This window comes from Seriola lalandi, unplaced genomic scaffold (assembly GCF_002814215.2).
Source record: "Seriola lalandi dorsalis isolate HSWRI2012SDOR001 ecotype SW California unplaced genomic scaffold, Sedor1 jcf7180002054968, whole genome shotgun sequence".
Classification (NCBI taxonomy): Eukaryota; Metazoa; Chordata; class Actinopteri; order Carangiformes; family Carangidae; genus Seriola; species Seriola lalandi.
The window spans coordinates 226,335-251,989 of record NW_019525519.1 but is presented as its reverse complement, the minus strand read 5'-3'; the positions used below and the strand labels follow the sequence as shown (position 1 = coordinate 251,989).

General features: G+C 40.6%; 2 protein-coding genes across 3 annotated transcripts in view; both read right to left on the bottom strand.

Moving 5' to 3' along the window:
• The window catches only part of LOC111646238 (calretinin-like), an 11,494-nt gene extending 7,403 nt beyond the window's left edge, over window positions 1-4,091 (bottom strand). The window contains exon 1 of the mRNA XM_023395686.2: window positions 3,913-4,091. Coding sequence (XP_023251454.1) covers window positions 3,913-4,006 — 94 coding nt within the window. The 5' untranslated portion in view covers window positions 4,007-4,091. The remainder of the gene's footprint in view (window positions 1-3,912) is intronic.
• An 11,639-nt stretch (window positions 4,092-15,730) lies between these two features.
• On the bottom strand, window positions 15,731-25,435 carry cmtr2 (cap methyltransferase 2). 2 transcript variants are annotated; one of them, XM_023395691.2, is made up of 3 exons: window positions 25,394-25,435; window positions 21,931-23,190; window positions 15,731-21,473 (listed from the first exon to the last, which is right to left on the bottom strand). In XM_023395691.2, exons 2-3 carry the CDS (start codon window positions 23,179-23,181, stop codon window positions 20,427-20,429), a joined length of 2,298 nt encoding a protein of 765 aa, XP_023251459.1. In that variant the 5' UTR covers window positions 23,182-23,190; window positions 25,394-25,435; the 3' UTR covers window positions 15,731-20,426. The 2 variants fall into 2 exon arrangements, with proteins under 2 accessions (XP_023251459.1, XP_087027033.1); XM_087170907.1 differs by lacking the exon at window positions 25,394-25,435 and adding an exon at window positions 25,165-25,364.
• Window positions 25,436-25,655: the final 220 nt, after the last annotated feature.

Genomic DNA, 25,655 nt, shown 5'->3' with positions numbered 1-25,655 from the left:
CTTAATTTCCACATTGTATTTGATAGGTGCTCCATGTCACCATCTGTGCTTTGGTTGAGCTGGTGTTTTACACAAAGTTCTGGGTGTGGAGACAAAACAAGCTCAAAAGGCTTGTTATAAACAGAAATATTTAGATTTTTTTTTACTTTGTGAGCAATGACTCACTCAGTATCACCTAAAGCAGTAATTATTTTACTGAGTGCTGCTTCCTCCTTGCTTGGCTGGCTCTTTCCAGCTGGGTCGGCAGAGTGGGGTTTAGTTTAACCAAGTGCGGAAAGTGCAAGAAAAGGAGAATACAAGGATAGCGTATTTCCAAAGTGAGAGTAGCTGCAGCTGATGCCTATTGCCTTCTCATTCACGTACCTGTAGCGCAGGTACTGTTGCTACAGGACAGATGACTGAACAACAAATGTTGCTTTTACTGGCACAAAATAAACTGTCATCGACCCTCAGTGGCCATCTTAAATAAATTGTAAACCTTTGCACCTTCCAAATGTCCAGTTTCTCTGGTGAAGTTAGTTATTTCACAATAAAAGGTGATTAAATACAGACCGGAGTATCTCAGGTGGGGAAAGAACAAATAACCTGTGATGAAGCATAAGTGTGTTCAAATCCCATCATTTGTAATAAAGCCTGTATATGTGTTCTCAGTTCATTGGGACGCACTGCCGGAGTTTAGCTACAACACAAATCTCAGCTGCCACATGGAGCGCACCGCTGCACACTGAGCAGATGCAGCCCTCTCTCTCCTAAAACATTTTCAAACACAGCTCAACTGCCGATTGCTCAACGGCAACTCGAAAACAAACCATCTGCCTGACTCATGACTGAAAACGGCACAAAGGTGCGTGCCAAAGACAGATCATTGCAGAAAGGGTGTTTCATCAAAGCCCTCATGAGGTGCTGCACGCTGCAATACCACTCTTCAGATGGATGAGTTCAGTGGAGTTTATTGCTATATGATCAAGAGGAAAGCATGCGCCACTCTTTGTGTTTCATCCAGCGTGGAACTAGCTTCAGGAATAGCCAGTAGGAGGCACAGTCCCGTAGTGTTGCTGTTGCTCAGCAGCTGTGGTCAAGAAAACAACCTGTTGCAACAACACCCCCACCCCCCCACCCCCCAACACTGGACTGCTTTACAATGAGTGGAGAGAAGAGTCTATGTTTACTTGTGCGTCTTTTTCTGTGATGACGTACAAGGCTCTACTCCCATGGATCAATCACTTTCCATTTTACTGATTTATCTTAGCAGTAAAAATTTCTGGTCTTAAAGCCGACCAACGCTCACTTTCTCCGGCTCTTTCACACTGAGTAGTAACTAAAGAACACGAGGTCTGTTGTGGAGTTAAAAACTTCAGTTGTTAGTACTTCTAATTTGCGGCATCAGGTTTTGATCCCTTCAGTCATGACTGCTGAGTGTAATGCTTTATGTATTAATGATGGTAGTAGATATTAAGAAGATTAGACGAAGGCAATCCTTTAAAACATTTAATCACACTAAGGAGGAAGGTTTTTTTTAGATTTTATTCACACCAATGGGCCCAAAAAAAGCATTTCTTTCACTTCATGATTCTACTCATCTAGGTGGGGGAGTCATTGGCTGTGGCTTCTTCACCCTCATCACCACTACTGTGCCCTGCCCTTGAGCAGGACACTTAACCCCTACACTTCTCCAGAGGAGCTGCGTGAGTACAATGGTTTAAAAAAATATTCACTGCAGATGTCTCGGTCTGAAAAGTTCAAGATCAATAAGCCGTTGATCAGCTGGCCATTAACACTCTATCTCCACCTATAGTTCGATCGATGTATAGTTTTGAAATGTAACCTGTTTTAAGATCTGAGGTTTTCAACAATGGTCACTTGTCCTTCCACAATCACTCATATGAGCGTTTTCTGATCCAAAACTGTTACAACTGTCACAAAAACGATTAAAATGACCATCTTCTGATCTATCACCACTGTTACTGTTTGGTTACGGTTTGGTTGCTTAGATACAAAAACCTCTCAGTTAAGTTTAGGGGAAGATCGCGGTCATGGTTAAAACAAACCAACATTGACACAATTGGCCAGAAACAGCAGTTTGCAGTGAGGCTGCGTTGTGAAGGCTGTGTGGGACTCTACAGTACCGTTTGATGAAAATACACTGACAGTTTAAAAGACAGGGTTTAAAAGGGTTTAACAACAGAGGTCAGAGCTTTTTTTTTTTCTGAATGGCTTCAGAAAATAATCTTTCAGTTGTAGTTGGATCATGAAAACCACTAAAGCTGGAGTGGCTCATAGTGAAACAGAGTGGGACAGCGACAGTTTGGCTGCCACACACAGTATAACTACTGTTAACCTGGAGACGGAGATGCGATATAACTAAGTACATACTCATGTACTTACTTTAAGTACTTTCACTTTACTTTAAAGATTTCACTCTCAAGTCAGATTCAGAGGCAATTCCCCTCACTGACCTGACAGCTGCAGTTACTTTGCAGATTAAGATTTAACATATGATCAGTTAACAGCTCAGATTTAATCACAGGTAATAAAATATGTCTTGTTAGGGCAACTAATGGTTATTTTCATTATTAATGTGATGAATCTGTTGATTATTTTCTCAACTAATCAATTAATTGAGGTCAAGTCAACATATTCAATCAGCTTGTTTTGTCCGACCAACAGTTAAAAACCCAAAGATATTCTTTTTCAATATAATAAGACTAAGAAAAACAACAAATAATCATATTTGAGAAACTGGAATAGAGAATTTTGACCAATTTCACTAATTCACTAATTGATTGTTAATTCAGTGAACTGACGTTTCAGCTCTAACTGTTACAGATTTGGCTCCCCAATACAGAATTAAAAATAGATCAATTCAGCTCCAACTAACATTAAATAGCTGCTTATATATTAATGCATCAGTAATAATAAGCCATTACTTTATAATAGTCACTGCTGTTCTACGTGCATGACTACTTTTACACTCATACTTTTGATAGTATGTTACTTATATCTAATTTATTTTATTTACTTTTACTGGAGTAAAATTGGGTTTATGTGTTCACTCAGGTGTTGTTGTAAAGAATCGTCCACCAGTGGTTGTGTGCTACTACCAGTACACGCACACGCACGCACACGCAGGCACACGCACACACACGCACACGCGCACACACACACTCACACACGCACACCCCTCCAGTTCAATCCCAGTAAGCCCTCAGATTCAGAAGCTCCTCCCATCAAACACCCGTTCTTACCTTTTCACTCCCCCCTCTCTCTCCCTTGCATCCTTTTATCCCTCCCTCCCTCATCTCTCCTTCTCTCTCTCTCACATTTTTTGATCTTTCTCTCTCTCCCTCGCTCTCATATTTTTTCACTCTTTTCCAGCCTTCCCTCTATAACTTAACTCTGACTGAGACTTATTTCTCTTATCATGATCTCAAAATCACTGCAGATCCTCGCACATTTACTCTCACGCTTAATCACAGCAAATGTAGTAAGTATCAAAGTATGTAATTTCATCAGATGAAAGAACATTAAAATCTCATACCTATTTTATTTTCTTTTGTTTAGTTTTTTGTTTTTTTCTTTACCACTGACACATCAAGGACAAAAGTCATGTAAAACTGAAAACGTTGAAAACAGCTGGTATTCGTTTCAGATTAGCTGGATTGAATATATTAATTTTCTTACAGCAGTTAGTGACATATGCTACTAAAATATAATCATGTTGCTGATTTTAGCGCTTCATTTGACTATATATATAAAATAACAATAACAAAAATAAGAGGAGACTAATTAAATTCTAACTGGAAATAAAATAGTTGTAATACAGTGAATAAAAATCTGACATGTTCCTCACAATTACATTTTTAGCTTCTTATACTGTAAATACTCATTTATGAATCACCGCTGGACACTGACCGTCTGCGTCAAAATGTTTCCAGATGTCGATGAACTGCGCCGCGGTGAGCTCAGCCAGGTGCAGGTGGGGTGGCTTCTGTGCTTGAGTGGCCATCTCTGCTGTCTCTTCCTCCTTGAAGTCGACTGTGATAGTTGGAGGTAAAACTTTTCCTGGAGCTCCTTGGTACTGTGGGCAGCTCCTGCTCAGTCGGGGCTTTTAAACCCCCCGCGGCGTCCGCGCTTCTGCTTCCTGCCACACGGGGGCGCCCCCACCGTGCACGGAGCCTGCAGGGAGCTACAACAGGGGACCAATTACAAGGGGAGGGGGAAGAGCACTCCCTGGGGTTTTGCATAGGAGTTACCATTAACTGCTGCCCAGGAAGCCGGTTTGATAGCAGGATCATTATACATCATCCAATCCTGCTGCTCCCGTGGGGAGAAAATGACATCAAACTATTTATCCTTGAGCGGGGCCCCCTGCTGGCTTAGATGGATCTTGTAAGCTCTGTGTCATCCCTGTCTCTTCCAACTCTGCACCCCCACCCCCACTGTGAATTATCAAATAAAGCCTGAATAAATTAAATATCCCATCCCAAGGGCCGCAGCACTTCAGAAGGAGGTAGTCTAAACAATACAAATGTGCAGTGATGCACATGTCATGTTCTAGTAAGGACCAGATCACTCCTTCACTGTCTGCTGAGTTTTACCTATCAGATGTCACCCACACATGAGACTACACCCTCCCTCCATTCTTTGCTTTTACTTTCATCTCCCCCCTCAATCTGCTTTTCACAGCCCTCCATATTCCTGGCCTGTGGAGGTCGGAGGGACACTCAGTCTCCTTGGTCAATCGAACCCATATTTGGCGTAAATCCAAGCAGCGGCAGCAGCAGCAGCAGTCGCTGTTGCATGGCCACTAAATCACCAACACGTCTTTGTTCATTCTGCAGAACGAGCTGTACACTCCTCCTATCTTTTTTTCCCATCTTCCCTTGGTGCATCTCCCTCTCCAGTTTGGTCCCTACAAGCTGGTGTAAAGGGTGGGTGCTGTGTTGGGGGGTGGGGGAGGGGTTTAGATGGAGAGGAAGCAGGAGAAGAAGAAGAAGAAGAAGAAGAAGAAGAAGAGGAAGCAGAAGAAGAAGAAGAAGACACTTTATCACCTCCCTGCAGACCTGTGTGCTGCTGATCAGATAGAAATGAATAAAACAAAAACAGAGCGAGAGTCAGCGAGGGCAGATAATAAGTGTGTGTGTGTGTGTGTGTGTGTGTGTGTGTACGTGTGTTGGATAAGTGCATATGTAATCCTGCTGTATATGTATGTGTGAGAGGCAGAGAGGGAGGGAGAGTGGGGGCTGATATTTATAGGAACTTTGAGCCTAAACTGTAACTGTATGAATATTAATTAGAGAATTTATAGGATTTGTTTGCAGAGCTCTGAACGCTCCCCGCTGAGAGTGTTGGAGGTAAAGTGATGGGATGAATAATGGAGAGTTGTATGATATGAGAACGACAATAATGGATGAGGGACAAGGTTGTTAATGGACCTCTGATCAAGTGTCATATGGATACAAGCGTGCACATTCATGCACTCACTTATAGTGCACACATGTGATGCACACACACATAAAGGCAGGTGCCCACACACACATATGTGCACATACACACATACAGAATGAATTTTCAAATAGGTTTCAATAGGAAGGCTGTGGTTTTGCGTGCCAGTCATTGTACATTTCCTGTGTCGTGGATTATAGATAATTATGCAATCCTGCTAATGTTGTATTATGCGCATTGTGTGAAATTTAGATAAAATGGCTTACGCTTGATAATTAATATGAAAGGGAGAGGGGAATGAGGAAGTGTGCATGTTGGCCAGGTGTTTAAGAGGCTTTTCAGTTCACTTTGATTTAATTTCCTGAAATGCAGCGACAACGCAGTGTCTTTACAATTTTTCATAATCATGCACGATAAAGTGCAGAAATCCTGCTCGTGTTGATACATAATGATAAATTACTGGTCACACTGAAATATAACAAAGTGATAAACCAGTGCAGGTCAGAGTATAGCCTGTTCTCATTTAAACATAGACAGATAAGTTAGTGAATTCAGGTTGAAACTGTGGGCTAATGGTTTTTCTTATGGATGATTATTACCTCCAGTGGCGGCCGCTGTTTCGATGTGTCCTGCTTAAATCAATGAAAGTCATTGCTCCAACATCTCTCACTCTCTCTGCTCCTTCCATGAGGTAACATTAAGTACAACCAGTTTTTAAGTTATAAATTTTCATGCCCTGTGAGAATATTAAAGTCTGTTATCCATTCTGGCATCCATTTTGAAATAAAGTCTCGTGTTTCCAGTGTCCCTAAAAACCAAGGTTGTTTTGTCTTGCTGTAATGCAGCTTCTGAGGAAGAGCTTCCTCTTCCATTTTTCTTACAGACACTGATGTTAATGCAAAGGAAGCAACTTTTCTCAAAGAGTCATCACTAATTTTAAACTTTTGAGAAGGAAGAGTGAGGCAAAAAAAAATGCCACAGGTTCTTTTTTTACTTTGTTTATATGATACTACTATCTTTTGTGTGTGTGTGTGTGTGTGTGTGCGTGTGTGCGTGTGTGCGTGCGCGTGTGTGTGCGTGTGTGCGTGCGCGTGTGTGCGTGCGTGTGTGTTTGAGAAAGAATTTGACGGCGAAACAAATTAAATTAAATATTACTGTCTTAAATAACACAGATGCATCAAAGGCAGCTGCACAACTGTGGTCTGTGCTTAAATGCAGCCTCCGGCTCATCTCTGATCTGCTGATCCACTGTGAGAAAAAGCAGGTTAACAAGAGTAACTACCACAAGAAACACTGATGATGCAAAGTCCAATATGCTAATCAGTTACATAAAGTGAGAAATCATACCTCACCAAATGGATCTGTCAAGTGTTAACCTCCCCCCTATGTGTGTGTGTGTGTGTGTGTGTGTGTGTGTGTGTGTGTGTGTGTGTGTGTGTGTGTGTGTGTGTCTGTGTGACGTAATGAACCCCTCACTGATGTTTGCGTGCACTGAGTAACCTCCCAACATGCTGTCATGGTTGAATCTCTTTGTGCTTCACGTGAACCAGTGACATGACCCACCTGGTCAGACTGTAGAGGATGCATCATAAAACATGCAGCGTCTTATTATTAATTTATACTCCTAAAATATTGCTCTCTGTTCAGATCAATTGAACTTTAACCCTGAATGCTGCCACTGTTTGCTGACCTACAGATGTGGTTTGGTTTATTGGCTTTAGCAGATGTGGGTAAATGCAGGATACGTAGCTATGTTGCGGTGCAGATGAAGATTTTAAGCATCCCAATCACCATCATCAAATTGGGCAGAGTTGGTACAGTATGTAAGGACTTCAATACAGGACAGACAAGATTTCAGGAGACAAACAACTGAGGCTGAATAAATGTTTAACATGGCCATCAATGTAGCAGAGTGGAGTAAGCAGGTGACTGGGAAGGGTAAGCTAGAGCGAGCTGTCCAGCGGCAGCAGGATAAACATCAGTGAAGTGCTGCCTGCAGGAGGTGACAGGTGGATGTGGAGGTGAAGGAGCTGAGGCAGGAATCTAAAGACATGGAAAGATTAGTGGTAGGAAAACAAAACAAAATCTCAGAAGACAACCAGACTAGACAGAAAGCAGCTCTGTGAGGTTGTACTTACAGCCGCCAGTATACTTTATCAGGACTGTGCGCTGGATGGAAAAATAGCCTCTCCCCTCCCCCGAAACCCACTACACACAGTGATTGGCCAGCTGTTCAATGCTTTGAGCCGAGCACTTACTTCAGCTCACTGTGGCTATGAGAAGAGACTGATGTTGAGCGGTTATAATGTAAACTGGTCCTGAAACAAAGTATTGGGTCAGATTCAAATTTTGACATGATGATGGAGCTAGATGAAAATTCAAGAGATGACTAACATTGTATTGACCTGAACATCTGTACCAGATTTGATGATAATATATCCAATAGTTGTTGAGATATTTCACTCAAAACTACAAAAGTGAACTTCACGGTGACCTCAGAAGTCATTAGGATTGCTCTCTTCTGAGGACCCAGTTGTTCTGTACAAAATTGTGTTGACAATGCAGCAAACAGACATTTTGGTCCGGACTAAAATGGTACAACCGTACAACGTTTCCATCCTGCTAGCATGGCTATAAAGATCTAGCAAGATAACTCACAATGTGAACAAAAAGGCAATCTGATGAGCTGTGAGGTGGGAGCGATCCATGTTAGTCAGATACCTGCAGACATCTAGCATGGAGGGTAACTGCGCGCTAAACACTGCACTTACAACAAGCCTACACCTGGTATTCACCACATGCATCATCGGTACACATAAAGCCTTATACAATTCAGTAGACAATCGGTCTTCTGAATGGCCGGGATGCTGTTCTGACAGTCCTCTGCAGATAACAGTGCAGTGATCCATGTGGCTGTTTATCTTATCCACTTGTCATCATTAGCTACGCAGCCTTTCGGGACAGGTGTGTTATTGTGCTCTGTGATGAGCAGGACATCTCCAAACCTGAACTTTCAATTCTTCACTACACTACCATGCAGCCAATCAGATATCACCTGAAATCCCTCTGCAAAATAATAAATTACACCAAAGTCCTTCTCACTGGTGTGATGGCGCTGAGACAACAGCATCTAGAAGTGCATAATTACACGCTCAAAGGAACAATACATACCAAATGTGCATATTGTTGGTAAGAATAAATACCACAGTGTGGGTTTATTTGTGTGGAAGTGTGCATGTAGATTAAATTAAGCTTTCCGGGTTTGACTGCCAGAGACATTTGCTCCGGTGTTAATGCGGTTGAGCAGCGGGAGTGTGAGTGTATGACTTGTGTAAATTAGAGTGACAGGGTGCCTCATTGCAGTAATCAGCCATTTTTATCAGCTGCACAATGTGGACTATAGTGTGATTATCAGAGATGGAGACTGCTGGAGTTGCCAACGGCTGGAAAACCTATGCTGAAATCAGATAAAACACAATACAATTTTCAGTCTATTTGGCAGATTGTGTTGTGATTATTTCCCAGCAGAACACTGGAACAGATAAAAAAAACCTTACAATGAGCACAACTGCATCATCATTTACTGCATGAAATTTGTATAGGCAACAAATATGTAGAGAATCACATACAGTAACAGCAGACCGCCACCATCACGCTGCCGTCTCCTGCTGAGATAGGAGCTGAATTCACACAATGCAACCCAAACATCACATCATCACATCATCACATACGGCGATGCACAGATGAGGCGGGCTGAACAGCCAAGTCGACTGGATAAACCTTTTGACTTGGTTGAACAGTTAGGAGGAGATAGACATCTCCCTATATGCAGGCAGAGTGATGTGTTCTCCCTCATCCATAGGGAACCATTAAGATACTGGATCTCCAGAGAGTACATTTCTCAATTGCAAAAACAACCCTACCATGAGGAATAATGTCACTTGAGACAAGAAGTGATTATTTGTATTCCTGATGCAATAGTGAGCCCTGTAATGAGGCTGTGAGGCAACAACTTCATGGATCTACAAAAAGAAAAGTGATGGGAAGGCATTGTTGAGTAGCAAGAATTTAAAGTCAGTCCAAAAATTGTAGTGCGTGCAGAGCAATGCAAAGAGTGATCTGATTCTGCACACGTACACACACACACACACACACACACACACACACACACACACACACACACACACACACATATGCATCTTAAAGGAATAGTTTCTTGCTGAGTGTTAGCAGAAAAGATCTACATCCCTCATGTGTACACTAAATATGAAGCTACAGCCCGCAGCCAGTAGCTTAGCTTAGCACAAAGACTGGAAACAGGGGGAAACAGCTAGCCTGGCTCTGTCAAAAGGTAACAAAATCCACATGACAGCACCCCTTAATCTCACTCCTTAACATGTCATATCTTATTTATTTAATCCATACAAAAATCAAAGACACACACACATAACACATTGTGTTATTATGTTATGTGCTGCATGATTTCTGGACTGGGAGCAGTGACTCCCTGGAGTGAACGATATCAGTCTTCTCACCTAACACTGTCTACACAGGAGGTGCATCATAAGCAGCACGTTGGCAGAGCAGCTTCAGCGCCCTGGGTGTGTCTACACAGGAGGCAGTCAAGCACAGTATTGATGTAGGTCTCCCATGTTTTGGCAGCGCTCACTGTGGTTATGCAGGTTAAATAGAAGAATCTCCATTTATTCCTTTAAATGCTTCATATCTTCATATGTTTGTTACACAGGATTCAAACATTTCCAGAGGACAAATATACTCTTTTTATTCTACCCCTGCCTTCCAGCACTAGCTTGCAGTTGTCCCTCTTGGGTATTCGTAAACACACAGAAGTGCTGTGAATAAAGCAAGGGGATGAAAATAAAGAGTTACATACATGGTGGGACACATCGGTGTGTTCTGTGGGACAATGCATAATATTACAGCTGGAAAAAAAAACAATGTTCCAGTTGTGTTGCCCTTTTTGGGCTGGACCACAACAGCGAGGGCAGCCCTGTAATCATGAATGTCTGTGTCTGGCTGACTGAGTGATCATAATCCCAATGTTGGTCAGCTGAATACCACGTGACTGAGATAAAGTTTTCCAAATGGATTGGCACAGAGAGTCACAACATAAACAGAAAAACATGTAAATGAGAAGAGCTTCATTGGGAATTTGGCAGTATTAAATACTGTACCTGTATGTGAACACAGAGAGAAGCAAGCAGATAAAGGGCTGAAAGCAGCTGACACTAGGCAGAATGCTATGTGACGAGATGATGGCAGTTGTTTACAGCGGTTCAACAACAGTTTTCAGCTGGATAACAACTCACAAAACAGTTGATGAGAGTCAGAGCGCATCAAACAATGTGGATAGCGGTTTCCTTAAGGTGTCTCAAGCCACACAAACACATTTGACTGAGTAACTGAGTTAAAGGTTCACGTCACATGCCGACCTGCACCCACCACTGTTCATCATCCGTGTTTTTTAAGAGGAGAAATATGAATCTGTGCAGACAAACACACATGGAGGGAAAAGATGTTTAAGAGCAGGAGCTCAGTGCTGTGATGAATCATCGTGTGTTGACAGACCGCCATAAACAAATGCACTGAAGCGCATCAAAGCACTCCCACATGCACATATAAAAGTGCGGTATACATACCTGAGCAAATATATCCTCAGATGGATGTGTACTGTATGTGTGTGTGTGTGTGTGTGTGTGTGTGTGTGTGTGTGTGTGTGTACATATTGAATGCCAACAACAAGTGTCCCCGTAGCCTGATTTGTGCCCTCCGCCCCCACCTCTGTCCAGGCAATCGCTTTTATTGAGTCAATTCAATTCAGTGGGTGAACAGAGGTCTATTGATGTGACTTCAAGCAAAGAGCGAGAGACCATGAGACAGACAGGGAAAGAAAGAGAGACAGACCAATTTGTAGTAAACAACACTGGCAAAGAACTAATCTATCAGCCTCTGACTATGACTGTTCAAACATAGTGTAGAAGAGAAATTCTGTGAAATCAGCTCCTGTGATTACAAGTCTTGAAACAAATTAATCAAATTAAGCTAAAGCCGATGAAGGCCATATGGGACCTAATCTGACAAACTGCTGGAAAACCCAACAAACACGCAGCAGCTTCACACACTAACTGTTCTGGCAGCTGCACATTTAAAGCTTTGGCTGCACCGTGTTTTTATTTTGACCATTACACATTGAGCTCAAAGTGCAAGCTGTTGGCCTGGCAGGTTTCAGCCATACCACGTTCACATTTTACACTTGCCTACAGAGAAATATGTCATGTGATTGAATGTTAGGTATCTGTCTACCAAGGTGTGCATCGCAGTGCTTATTGTCAATGTAATGAGTAGGAAATAATAGTAGTAAACATAGTAAACACAAAGAGATTGTATAAAAATACAATTTTATAAAAATACATTGTATAAAATACATTTTTTACAAATCATCTTTTAATTTAATTTTCAGTTTTTTACTTTCAATATTTCCAATATCCAATCGAATATTTCTCAACTGTAAATGAACCCAGCATGAGACATTTGTTCCTGGACATGTTCACCTCGTCACACACAAACGCTGCTTCGTGAATTCGCATCACATCGCTTTGATTATACTTTTATATTTGACCCAGAGCAGTAATCCACAGCCAACCTATCACCCAGGTCTAAGGCATCATATGACACACTCAGCTGAAAAAACTCATATTACAAGTCTTTTATCCTACAGCCCTAGAGAATATACCTTGGTACACGATAATAGCATCTATCAGTTAAATGAAAATCTCAGATGTCTCAGGTTTGACAGTCTGGAGTGAATTTCACAATTCAGTTTGTCATTTAATTTAAACCTGTTACTCTGTATTCTCTGACCCAACAGATTTTGTGAGCTTAATATGAATTTCTATGTATCTAGGCCATATTATCAGAAGCAATATCTATATTGCAAACTACAAATGTTTTATCATACTTCATTACATACTTTATTTTGATATGTATAAGCCATATAAATAAAGCTTGATGTGAAAAGCTTGATGTAGGCCCATTGGTGAAAATGATAGAAATAAGTATGTAGTCACAATTTTTTTTTAACCGTAACCTGTGACAATTTATATTCATATGGATAGCATTGGATAATTGTGTAAAATCTTTAGCATATAGCTCTGTCTGTAGAGCACAAACACTTCAATAATATATGGTCAACACTTTTCTTCTTTTTATGGAGTTTTACTATTAAATGTGGAAAAAACGTGTGCAGTGGTAATGTAGCTGTAACCCCATTATGTCACTGACTCTAGATGAAATGACAGCACTTGTCACTTAATGTGAAGTCTGAAAGACTAAAACAATAGAACACCAAGCTGGATTTTACCAGGGGTTTCTGGGGTTTCTATAAAATAAATCACTATGAGCTTTCATCTTTACCTGTGACTGTTAAATCACTTAAAAACAACAACAACAACTGATGTTATTGGCTGCAGGGGATTCACAACATGTTTTCATTACCACCAGTGATCGTAGAGGAAGTCATTGTGTTGTGAATTTCATGGTGTTGAGTGGAATGTTTCGGATATTGTTCTTTGATTCAGGTTAATGTCATAAACTGCAAATTATAAAATCGGTACAAAATTCGTGATTTTGAAATGTATATAATTTAAAAGTGACCAAAAGAATAAAAAGTCCATGATTTATTCCATATTATTTTTCCCCAGTTGAACTAGTGTTGTTTCTTCTCTTGCGATGATGTGATGATGATGAAGGAATCTCTGCTGACACCGGCTCATTTGTATATAAAAAGGTTTATTACAAAAAGGCACAGCATCGTTGAACAAGCATCAAAAACAGCCTGTGAGAGGACCCAAGGCCAAAAAGGATCTCCCCCGTTTGTCCCAAACCCATACAATTTATAGGCTGAATATTTTCTTGATACCTCTTTGCCCAATCCTAACAGCCTATGGAAGAGCAGAACCAACATTTATGTCCATAAATGGTTATTCTCTGAGTTCAAATAGATGATAACATAAAACTTGTCACGTTGAACAAAGGTTCATATTGAGCAATGCAAGGAAGTGGAAGTCAGGAGAGGTACTCCCCCTCATCAGGCCCCGGCCTTCACTCCTAGAGTATCCTCCATAACATTTCCATCCTGTATTCATATCTCAGCCAAGATACCACACTAGTAGCAACATATCAAACGGTCCGAATAACTTTAAAGAAATTTTGAAATGTATAATTACCATTACCTTTCAGCTCATGTGCATATATTACACTATAAAATATACAGTATATAATATAACACAATATAATATCTTTTGAAATCTTTTCCGGTTGGATGGTTCCCATTTCATCACATAGACTCAGCTGTGTGTATTGGAGCAGTTGACAGTTTGACCCATCAAGTTCCTGTCCAATGTACCATATGGAAATTATACAGCACAGAAACACAAAATAAAAATGAATAATATCCAACTATTAGTTATGAAGAGAAAATAGGCTTTTGGACTCTTCTAATATTCAGATACAGCTAACACTATAAATCCTCACATTACAATCCTTAAACACCGGGGCTTTAAATGTTATAGTACTTTTAATTGCTGATCATGTCGATCACCTTTTGAGAATATTTTGGTTAACTGTGCAAAGGGTTCTTATATAATAGCGCTACGATTAATAACACCTTTAGAATCACACACTTAGAGAGCTGATATTACATATATATTTTAAACACAGTTATGTATGTGCCATCCGACACAAAGCACATGTTGTGAGTCACAGTTCAGGACCTGTGTTTCCTGCTGGCTCCTCTCTGCACAGACAGTACCGTAGAAGAGAGTAAACTGATTGGCATTTTAAAAAGACAAACCCCAAAAACCATTGTGCTTTAGCAATAAATCTGAGACTGTCCAACATGATTTACATACTCAATCCATAAAGCAGCCATTAGAACAGGAACTAAACTGCAATATCTCCAAGAATCGACAAAGATTGACACTCCAATCCTGGCCAAGTGTCAGAGGTTAATTGGCTGCTGTTGTTTATGAATGGAAAACACCTGCCACATGGAAAGATTTGTGACCCTGAATCCCTCTTTTCTCCTTCGCTGAGTTTTTAATTTTTCCCTACAGGCTCCTGAGCTGTATCTACAACCTAAAATCATCGGTATAACACAAATGAAAGCTGGATTAATTAATTCCTTCCTCTCATGGATTTTGCACTTGTGTATTCTCTTTTAGGAAGGTCTTGAGGATTAATGCAAGAATATAGTGCAGTATATATTCATCACTTCAGACATTATCTGCAGCGGTCACAGTCTCTAGGGAGGAATGGTTTATCTCACAGGGTGATTTATTTGAAGTCAACCCATCATAGTTTGGCTGGATTACATCTTCACAATTCTATTTTTTTCTTATCTATGTCTTGTTAGTCACTTTCCATTTTCACATTTCCACTAATACTGCAGAAAATAGCTGAGCTTCATCACTATCAGTAACTGTTCAGCAGACCTCAGAGGGCTTTGCTTTGGATTTTAAAAAGCCCTCAGTCGTGACAGTAACTTCACGAGCCGCTCACCGGGGCTGTTAACACAAATTACAATGTGTTTTTTCATATTTGCTCAAACTCCTGTCTATAATGTAAAAGTGTTGTTTTTGTCTACCACGCCAGATGTGATGTGACCTGGCTCATATCTGCTTTTCTAATTCAGAGATTGATCTCTCCTCTCTGTATTTTTAGATGATCCATCTTTCGTCTCTGAGCAGGACAAAGAGGGTTTGTTGACAGACAACAGCTGCATGAGGAGAGAGCGTTTCTCGTTTGCATCGCTGCAGTGTCGCTGTGACAGAGAGCAGATGTTCACTGTGATTGTTCAGTGGTGTGTTTATTTCTACTCTGCTCCTCATCTTGTCGGAGCTGAAACATAACTGTCATCCTCAACATTTATCCTGTATTAAGACTCCCACTCACTGTTTCAAAATCAACCAAGCTGTACATGTATTCACCTGTCTGTCGCGATGTTATAATGAAGAATAAAAAATAAAAGATCATCATTTAGGTCTACATAATTTGGTTAATCACTAATGTGTCACAATTTTGTGCCACTGATGTAGAATATCAACTGTGATATAATTCGTTTAAAAACTTTTTTTTGGCCGTACTGAGTAAAAGTGTGTTTTAACAAATTGTCAAATAACACAGAAAACGGGAAAGTACTGTAGTATTATTCCATCATAGGAGCACTGTAAGGTTGAAACAAACAATTATTTTTATTACCAATACCTCTGACATTATTTTCTTTATTAATCGATTGATTGCTCATTGTATGAAATGTCGCAAAATAGTAAAACACAATCTTAACATATTCAAATTGCTTGTTTTGCCTGACAGTCAAAGCCCCAAAGATGTTGGGAAAACATACATCATAGAAAACTAGGAAAACAAGTATTAACATTACACAAGCTGGTGCCAGTGAATTTCTGGCGTTTTTGCTTAAAAAGTGACTCAAAGGCAAAATCAAATATCAAAATTGCCACCAATTCATTTTCTTTCAATAGACTAATCATTCAGCTAATTATTTCGGCTCTAGGTTGGGGACTGGGGACAGTTGCAACACTCTTTGCATTTCTCTCAGTTAATCAGAGACTATTTGGATTAGACCAACCAATTTTTTAGATGTTAATCTTACGTCTACATCTGTCTGCGAACTACCAATACCATTTAAAGATGATTACATATAACATATCACACTATTTATTTGAATGGAAGAATTCAGATGTTGCAACTGACCCTATACCCTGCGGACAGTGGCAACACAGATCAGAGATGGATGAAACATATTGAAAACACATTAAATTTCACTAAATAACATTTGCTTTTTGTCCCAATAAGCATAGTATTCTGAAAACATGCATTATTTTACAATAATATAGTGGTATTTATGTAAATTATGTTATAGTTTTATTTATTTAGTAATATTTATCAAAGACTATGCTTCACTTTCTCGCTGAGAGCATGATGAGAAGATTGATACTACTCAGTCCGTACACCAAGACACTATTCCTTTCAGAGGTGACCATCAAGCTTACTGTATATCTCCGACACGGTCGAGAAAACATTGAGTTTTCTGGCCATTTTGTCGAGCTGAGAATGTTTTGAGGACTGTTGTACTGGAACCCGCTTTATTTTTTTTCACAGATTAGCGACTGCAGTGAAAATGAGATCAGAGACAAATGTCTGAGTGAGCTGAATTCCTCTGATGAACACATCCTGCTCTGCGGGGAAAACCACTCTCCCACAAGTTTCTGCCTGCGGCCTTGTTTTTGCTGCATAATGAGAGTTTCACTTCACCTGGTGTGTAAACATCTTTTCTATGTGGACGGCAGAGCAAGAGTGAGTCTCCGTTCACAGGGATGAGAACAAAAACACTCAGAGAATCAAGGGTTCAACATTACATTCATATCAGCCAAAAATGCTGCTATTGTTGAGCTTTACTCCATTTTGACACATATATACTGACAGTATTATAATGTGTTACAATGAATAACGATTGTTCGTCCTTTAATTCGCTGCTTGCCTGAGGTTTACTATTGTTGATATGCATTTGATTTATAATTGAACTGCATTAATAAGGTCTCTAATATCAATGGATACAAATTGACCTGCTAACATTTTGTCACCACATATAGTCATATGTGTGCATATATATTTGTGTGATGAAAAAGGTTGTTGACCTACAAAACTGTTTAATTATTATAGATATCACTGATGTAAGAAATATGAATACAAACTCTTTCTTTTTAAGTTGAAGGAACAAAACCTACAGCTAGCCTTCATTAAATAATGCACATATCAGTGATATCTACAAAAAATAACCCGTTTTGTAGGTCAACAACCTTTTTCATCAAACAAATTAAAACTACATCAATTCAGCTTCAAACTTGGATAAATTCAAAGTGAGTTCACAAGTTCACCATCTGATCACTTCATCCACACAGATTGGACTGTATTCAGTATCAGCTGCAGTCACACACACATATTGCTTTGCTGGTGTGTGTGTGTGTGTGTGTGTGTGTGTGTGTGTGTACATATTTGGAAAGGCCAGAGTGGTGACAGAAGAACATTGCACTGAGGAAGGATTAGATTCCTGCCACACAATACAACCCAATCACTTGACTCTGTCTCACACACTGCACTGACATCTTAAAGGGTCTCACTGTGCCCAATATTTATTTGCTTTCCTCCCTGTTTTTCATGCTAAGAACATGGAAGTCTCCTAAATCTTTAATATGTATTAATCTGTGTGATTAATATTAATATGTCTGATTTGAATTGTTTGTGTGGGCGATGGTGTCGCTGAAGTCAGAAAAACAGGGAGACATATTATTAGATTATGACTTGCTGATTTGCTCTCTAATCCAGTTTTCAACTGTAATCCACAATATCACAAGAGCAGAAACTGAGGTATTAATCTGACAAAATGAAAACCTTAATAGAAACCTTTTGTGATGAGCGTTTTTTCAGCTTGACCCAAAATACTCACCTATATTAAGAATGGCCCAAAGGGCAAAAAACAATAAGCTGAAAACAATTGGCAATAAACAGATTAGAGATATATCTCTCTTTTGACCTACTAAAATGAGACTTCGTATTGTGTTTTACTTAATTCTGTTTTAGTATTTTGACAGGAAATAGAAACGCGTTGCTGAAGGTGAAAGCATGCTGCAGGAGACACTGTGTGAATGATGCCTCAGTACCTCAGGACATTTTACATTACATTTTTGCACCACCAGTGGTAACAATCTAGGAATTGTTTGAAAATAGATCTGGATCAATAAAAAAGTCTCCTCTGCTGCAGTTGCAAGAGGACAGCATCTGAGGAGGATCTCAGAAGAGCAAAGTCACTCCAGTTTTCACCCATTCTGTTGTCTGGTGTATAATGAGCCTTATCGCCTCTTTGACTTTTGTTTCTGAAACTCGATCTTCAGAAATTTTCCATCATGAGAAACAAAAATAGTATACGACAATCTGTAGTCAAACTGTTTTTTCACACCTGAATATTATGAATTAGCATTCAGCCAAGAACTAAAACAAACCTTTTTCTTTTAATCCAGCAGGTTGTTTTGTTTGGAGGGGCAATTTAATTTTTTGTGTAATCAGAGACATTCTGTAAAGACACCTGCAACTAATGTGCTGATTTGAAGAAATCTGCACATTAGTTGTTCAGATGTTTGTAACATTTAAGACATTTTCAGAAAAGTTTAACTTCATATAATTTGTCAAAGCAAATTTTTATTATTTTTGTATGAAAATAAAATCATCAGCAACATTATACTGATAAAAACCAGAAACCAAAAATAAAAAACACTGCTGAACAAATAGAGTATGTTTTTATTGAAGCTATTTTGTATATTTCTTTTTCAACAGCTCCCTAGTTGTATAAACCATGCAGTACAAAAGACTTTAGTGCCCTCAGACTGTCCTCTCATCAGAATAGAAACATGTTCTCACTGGACACGATGAGAAATTGATTTGCAAACAGGAAGCTGGCTACAGGATGCATGATGGGTAAAATATAAAAAAGCTCCCCAACATCCTGGGATGAAATAATGTGTTGTTAAAGACAACAGGCACTTCAGGGTAAACTCCAGGCTCTGTGCGATGCGGATTTCAACACAAACCATCTGTGACTGACAGGAGGTTTGGTGTTGAGGGTTGGACTGTTGTTTATTCAACCTCCCAAAAATCCTCAGTGAATTTAGTCACAGATGAGTTCTGCTGATCTAGTGCTGAAAGTAATAAGCATTTTCATGCATTGCCAGTTTTTATCATCAAACAGTGATGTTCTCGCCTGCAGGTCGTCGATTTCTGCGCCTGTAGCACGGTAACATTTTGTCACAGCTGAAATAAGAACTAAGATGAACTCAAATCAAGTTGAGACCTAACTGGTGAACTTTTTTTTAGGCCCAATTCTTTAATAACCAATAGTATACTTTTACTATAACAACATACTATTATCGGGTTTTTTAACTCTAAAATATCAATCAGCTTTTTCCATGGGCTAACCATTTTGCTGACTGTTTGGATGAATTTGTATATGTGACTAGGATATGTACTGAACAGAACATTTTACAAGTTGAAAAATAAACTTGTCAGTGCACTAAAGTAAACAAACCATGTCATGGTGAGGCTGTTTCTAAATGACCTCAACTACTCTTATTCAATGACAGATATATAGTTTGATACCGATGCTACGCTGATGTTTTAGTCAAGCTTAAATTCTATTTTTCCACACCACGTAATACTTTCAAACGCTGCAAGTTCAGCATCGAACTTCATTCCTTCACTCGCCAAGAGATGTCTCCACTTGGTGAAAGCAACGCCAATATTAACTCTTGTTTTGATTCTATTTATATCACTTCTTTTCTTCTAGTTAGCATGCTAACCAGCTAGCTCCGGCCCAGTTGGCCCGTCTCGTTACTTTCCGATACCAAGTCACTGGTCAGGGGGCATATTACGAACTCTTGTCTTGTAAATGCAACAATGGCTGAAGCTCTTGACAAGACTGGTAAGTAAACAGCTGTTAATGCTAACAGTTGGCTATGTCGCAAAAGCAAAACTTAAAAATAGCTCCTTTAAATCCATGAAGCCTTTGGTACTGTATCCAAAACATCAGTACACAAACTGGAGGAAAAAATGTCCTTAATAAATAAAAAGCATTGAAAACACAGTTAAGACCATGTCTGCTGGGGATCATCATCATCGGACTTAAAGGGGAGTAGAACTGCATATGTGAAAGTTACAGAGTCTGTTGTTTCCAGAGGGAACTGTATGAAGCCTGATAAATCTGTCTCACTTCCTGATGCAAGCATGCAGTACCGCAGTCTGTTGCGTCAACAAGAATAAAACAGACTGTAAGATAATGAGACCGGTTCTGAAACAATACCATGTTTATGAGAGTCACAGCTCAATAACCTGCACTATGATTGCATGAGCAGATGCAGCTTCTGTTGGATGATTTCAGAGTTCATGGTCCACAGGAACTCAGTCAGTCCACCACTGAGCAGTTCCTCCATGGGAATAAACTGCAGCACCTGTCTGTCCCAGCCAGGGGACTGACTTTTACCCTCCTCTCCTCGTAACAGCTGACTCATGCAGTTATGGACTTCAGTAAGAACAGGGAGTATTCGAGCAGCAGCTTCAGGGCAGAAGCCAACACACACAAGCACTGTCCCGACTACACCAGAGGGGGGCGGACACCTGAACGTGACAGAGCGAAAACACACATGCAGACAGAGCACAACTGCGGCTGTGACACGGGTGAGGGCAGAAAACACTGGCAGCAGCAGGGCATCCCCAGAGTTCAGGGTCTGCAGGGAAAACGCAACACAACCCAAGAGCTGCTGCTGGTACAGCGGCTCCCCGTCGTGCAGTGCAATGCAGCCTCTTTGAGGAAATGAAGGCTCTGCAGAAAATGTTAAGACTAAATCCCCAATTTGGCTCCCACAGGCACCCCACACTGAGCGGCTGCCAAACACCAGACATTGGCTATTCTTTTTGTTCCCATCACTGTCACTGTCGACGCAAATACCTGCAATACTGGACAAAATGGAGGCTGTGCAAACCAGATGACAAGAGTCACAGGGAGTTACACAACTCCAGTCTACTACCGTCTCCATCAGGGCTTCATTGAGGTGGTTTAATAGTCCTCCTTCACAGAACGGAGAGTTTCTGAGTGCAGGCAGTGCAGCCCCGACAATAACGTACCATGAATCCACATGACACTCGGACAGGGGGCCCTCCAGCATGCAGCCTGTCCCTTCAGCCTCAGTGCAGTGTCTCTGTATCCAGTTGGCATGGTAACCCCTCTCGATGCGCTCCCTCCAGGTCAGGGTCTGCAGCTCCCTCCGCTCATTAAAGGAGCCTGTTTGCTTCTTCTGTCCCAGGGGTCGGCCCGCTGAGACGCTGCAGCAGGCGGGACTCACCGTGTTACGGGAGATCCATCGGCTCCGTGGAAGGAAGCTCACCTACACACAGAGAGAAACTTGATCAAGTTCAAACTTTTTGAAAGCGTTGAAACCTGAGACTAATGTTGGATTTATTTGTATTTGAGCAAAAAAAAAAACTATGTACCAGAAAATACAATAGCTTCAATGGATATGGAACTAAACTGAAAAAAAAGTTACAGGAAGACGGTTTCTTCCATGAAAATGATCTGCAACGCTTTCGCATCTCACCAAGGAAGAATGAAAGATTCTGTATTTTGTAAAAGTCAACAATTACACTGGTCGATTTACAAATTAAGTCATTTGGCAGGCAAGCTTTTCTCCTTCTCATTGCAAACACTTATAGATTGTTGGCAAAACCATTTTAATTAAGTGTAGAAAATGCTGAAGATAAAGTTTATTTTTTTAAAAGGTCCTTTAGGTGAAACTGGCTGCTGCTGTTTCAGAGGTCAGGCTTGAACTTTGACAGACATCCTACCTGGAATCTCTGCAGGTATTCATGAGCCATACAGTCCCTGATGTGGTCAAGCCGCTGTCTCCGTTCTGTGCTCATGCCTTCAAACAGTCGCAGGTTTTCTGTGATCGTCTCCACCTGCTGTGTGTGGAAGTAAGAGCACACTTCTTCGTGCTGTTTCAGAAACGACTCTGGGATAAGTGCATTGGGGAAAAGTGCCTCTCTATCAGCCAGATGTGGTCCGTAATTACGAATGAGTTTTGAGAGCAACGGCCTCACAGCTTCCTTGCCATCATAGTTCAGACACACAACATAAACCTCAGAGTTGCCTGCCTTGCTGGTGGCGGGTTTGAAGACGTTGACAGAGTGGAAACAGCAGTTCAGCAGGAAGAGTAAGCAGACGGAGGAGTGTTCATACAAGGTGAACATTTTCAGCACAAAGGAGCCACCGGGGCTCAGGAGCAGCAATGCAGCTGTGACCTCGCAGTAATGCAGCGACGCCACGAGCGCCTCCTGCTCATCCGGGTTCTCCTGGCAGTCAAAACTACCATCTGCCGTCACCATATCAACTCTACGCATGTTGGAAACAAACACCTGCAGCTCTAGCAAGTGTTTCTGGATCATGATGTTGCCTGTGTTATCTGAGCCAAAGAACCACCAGGGCAGCGTGTTCGCAATTAACCGATCATCTGCGATGGTCGTGCTGCCCCCATTAGCCTCGTGGTACGGGTTGAGAGTGTTGGCGGCCCAACTCCAGTCACAGTAGCGTGTGCAGTCACTGGTTTTGATGTAGTGGTTCAGAGCAGTTATAAAGGCCCCTGGAGCTTCACACAGGTGGACTGTGTTCAGCTCTCCATTTTGAAGAGCCTCATCTGGAAGAAGATCAAAGGTTCCCAGGATCTCGTAGAACTTGCACCAGGCCTGAGTGCAGATCTCCGGGTTGGCAGCAGAGCGCACGGCAGCAATCACCTTCCCGGCTCGATTGGTGGAGTTGGTGTGCTGATGCCAGACCTGGACGTTCTTGTCACTGAGCTGGTTCTTTACAGCATTCAGCGACACCTTCAGGGCCTGCAGCCGGCAGTGCTCCTCTGATTGGTGTTTGAGAGCAATATTTGGATCAGGGATACACCACTCCCCATTAGACGGTTTCACGTAGACTCTAACTTTACTAAACAGACCTTGAACCTCAGTCAGTGTTTCAGGGTCAGGTGCCACCATGTTGCTGAAATGCTGCAGCTTGCCAACTTTCCTCCTGGTCCCATTGCCTGAGCTCATCCTCCACACCTGTTGTAGACAACATGAGGAGTTAAACATGCACTTAATTAAAACAAAAAATCCACTTTTCTAGAAGTTTTGATGTAATCCACCAGACTGTTCAGTGTTTGTCTGAGCTGCTTACAGCATATGGCATAATAAAGACTTGATCTTTAAGGGAAAAATCTGCAGACACTACATTTCACAGTGAATTATACCAAGGCTCAGCTCTGCAACCCTTTACTTTTCTCTACATGCATGAGTGGTGCTGAATTACTAACGTCAGCTCATTGTGATGTGGTGCCCTCGGGCAACAGGACAGGCTGTAAATACTGGTGGTGATTACCCCACCCACAGACTTTCTACATCACTACTAAAACACACAGTCTTGTCTAAATTCACTCAACACTATATTTTATCAACATTTTCATATGATGGCTACACGAGGATCCAACTTTAAACTTAAAACTTTAAATATTTTGTTACTGTACTGTGAAAACCATGTATCTCCACATTGTCAGCTGTTCATGACATGAGCTAAAAAAGCGGCTTAGTTTTCAGCTTAGTGACAATGCATTTTTGACATTATGTTTGATCACCACAGTAAGGTGGACACAAGAGCACGGTCTTCAGAAACTACCTTCAGGTCAATCTGTGGTGGTAATTCATTTCATCAACTTCATCAAGGTAAGCTGGAAATCATTTTGAACAATTTGCGTAATTATTGAGCAATTTCTAATTAATAACATAAAAATAATTTACAGTCAGACTCATATTAACCCCAGAGCTAATTCTCTGTTCATGTGCACATGATTTAGATGACTACACTGGGCAGGGGAACATATCTCTGGGTTATTTCTTGATTAGTCTGGAGTGACTCAGTGATGAATGGTAATATATGGCATATAGGTAACGACAGCACATTCATCAACTATCCATCGTAAATCACTCTGATAAGCACCGCTGCTGTGTATGAAAGTCATCTGCTCGGTGCTTTTTGTAAATGGTTCAGCTGTTGTTAACATAAACTAAGAAGAACATGTTACTGTTTTAACCATAAGAGCGATCCAGTGAGATAATTCAATACAGTGAGGGAGTTGAGATCAGTTTTACATTGAGTGATAATTAATTACATCTGCATGTATAATCACAGATGTGCTGTATGATAATAAAGAATCTGTGAGAGCTGGGCTATAGATCAATAAATACAACCCTAAAGTAAAAATCAACTTACAAATGAACATTAACTTAGAATTAGCTACATGCTCATCAGAATTAAAATTAGTGGTAAACAATTAGTTGTTTAATTGACTTGTCGAATGACAAAAAAATTAAGGAATTAATTAAAACAATAGCTTTAGGTAATATACCAAATAAGAATGCAAAATATTTGTACGAATCCCTTTTTTTAATACAAAACAAGAAAGCAAATAACACCCTGGGCCATTTTGATGACTAAGCATTTAGCGATTCACTAATAAATTAATCAAAAAAATTCCACGTCAATTGATAATGAAAGCAGTCATTGGTTTGCTGCCTTAATTAAAATGTGAACCCATTTCTATCCCATTCCAATGATGTTCAGTGTTTGAGATGAACAAAAAGTAATGAGCTCTCATGTCATGACAGATTTTCAGCCAAATTAAACTTATCATGCACATCATAAAACAATTTTGGCATAATCTGGAAGGACAATAAGTAATAAGCGTTAGTATTGAATTATCATCACTAGCAGCACTAGGAGCTGGGCTGCTTCTTCCCAAACCGGATATAGTGTATGCACAAATCCAGTTTGATCATTTATCTCCTGCACAGACTGTAGGAAACCCCTTTGGCTGCTGAAAAAATCTGACATATTGATGTGAGGCAAGTAATGAGTGTATGAATAAAACTTTTGCAGCTGTATTAAGGCAAACCGCCTTTATGTAACTGCGTGTTTTGAGACGATAAATTACAGCGAAAAGTCTCCCGTCTGATAAATGTTGTTTGTGAAAAAACACTAACTTTTGTCAAATGAAAGTTTTTCTCCAGCTGGAACTGAATGGGTCACTTCCAACAGCGCGGTGCTCAAGGCCGAGTTGTGTCTCCTAAACTGCGCCGTGGCTGAATTCACTGACACTTCTTGTTCATTACATTATTTCAGAGTCATGTCAATGTCCCTGTGCACAGTCTGTGGAGCTGCCTGACGATAGTAGAGACACAGACAGCCTGAAAACAGTGGATAGAAACTCACCAGCCAGCAGCTGCTAACAGGAAGCTGAACCAAGCGGCACGTGACTCAGAACAAGATCACGCATGCGTTTGGTGAGGGGGCGGGGCCTCAATTAAAGGTGCATGTCACATAATTTTAAGCTTTGTTGGTTGCCACCAGTCAAAATCAAATAAGTGACAAAAAATAACTATAGCAACGATTTTATGTAAAATTTATTTTGAATATTTTCACCTCTTAACTTGCCGTCAAACACATCAACCATGTTCTTGTCTGCAGCCATCTT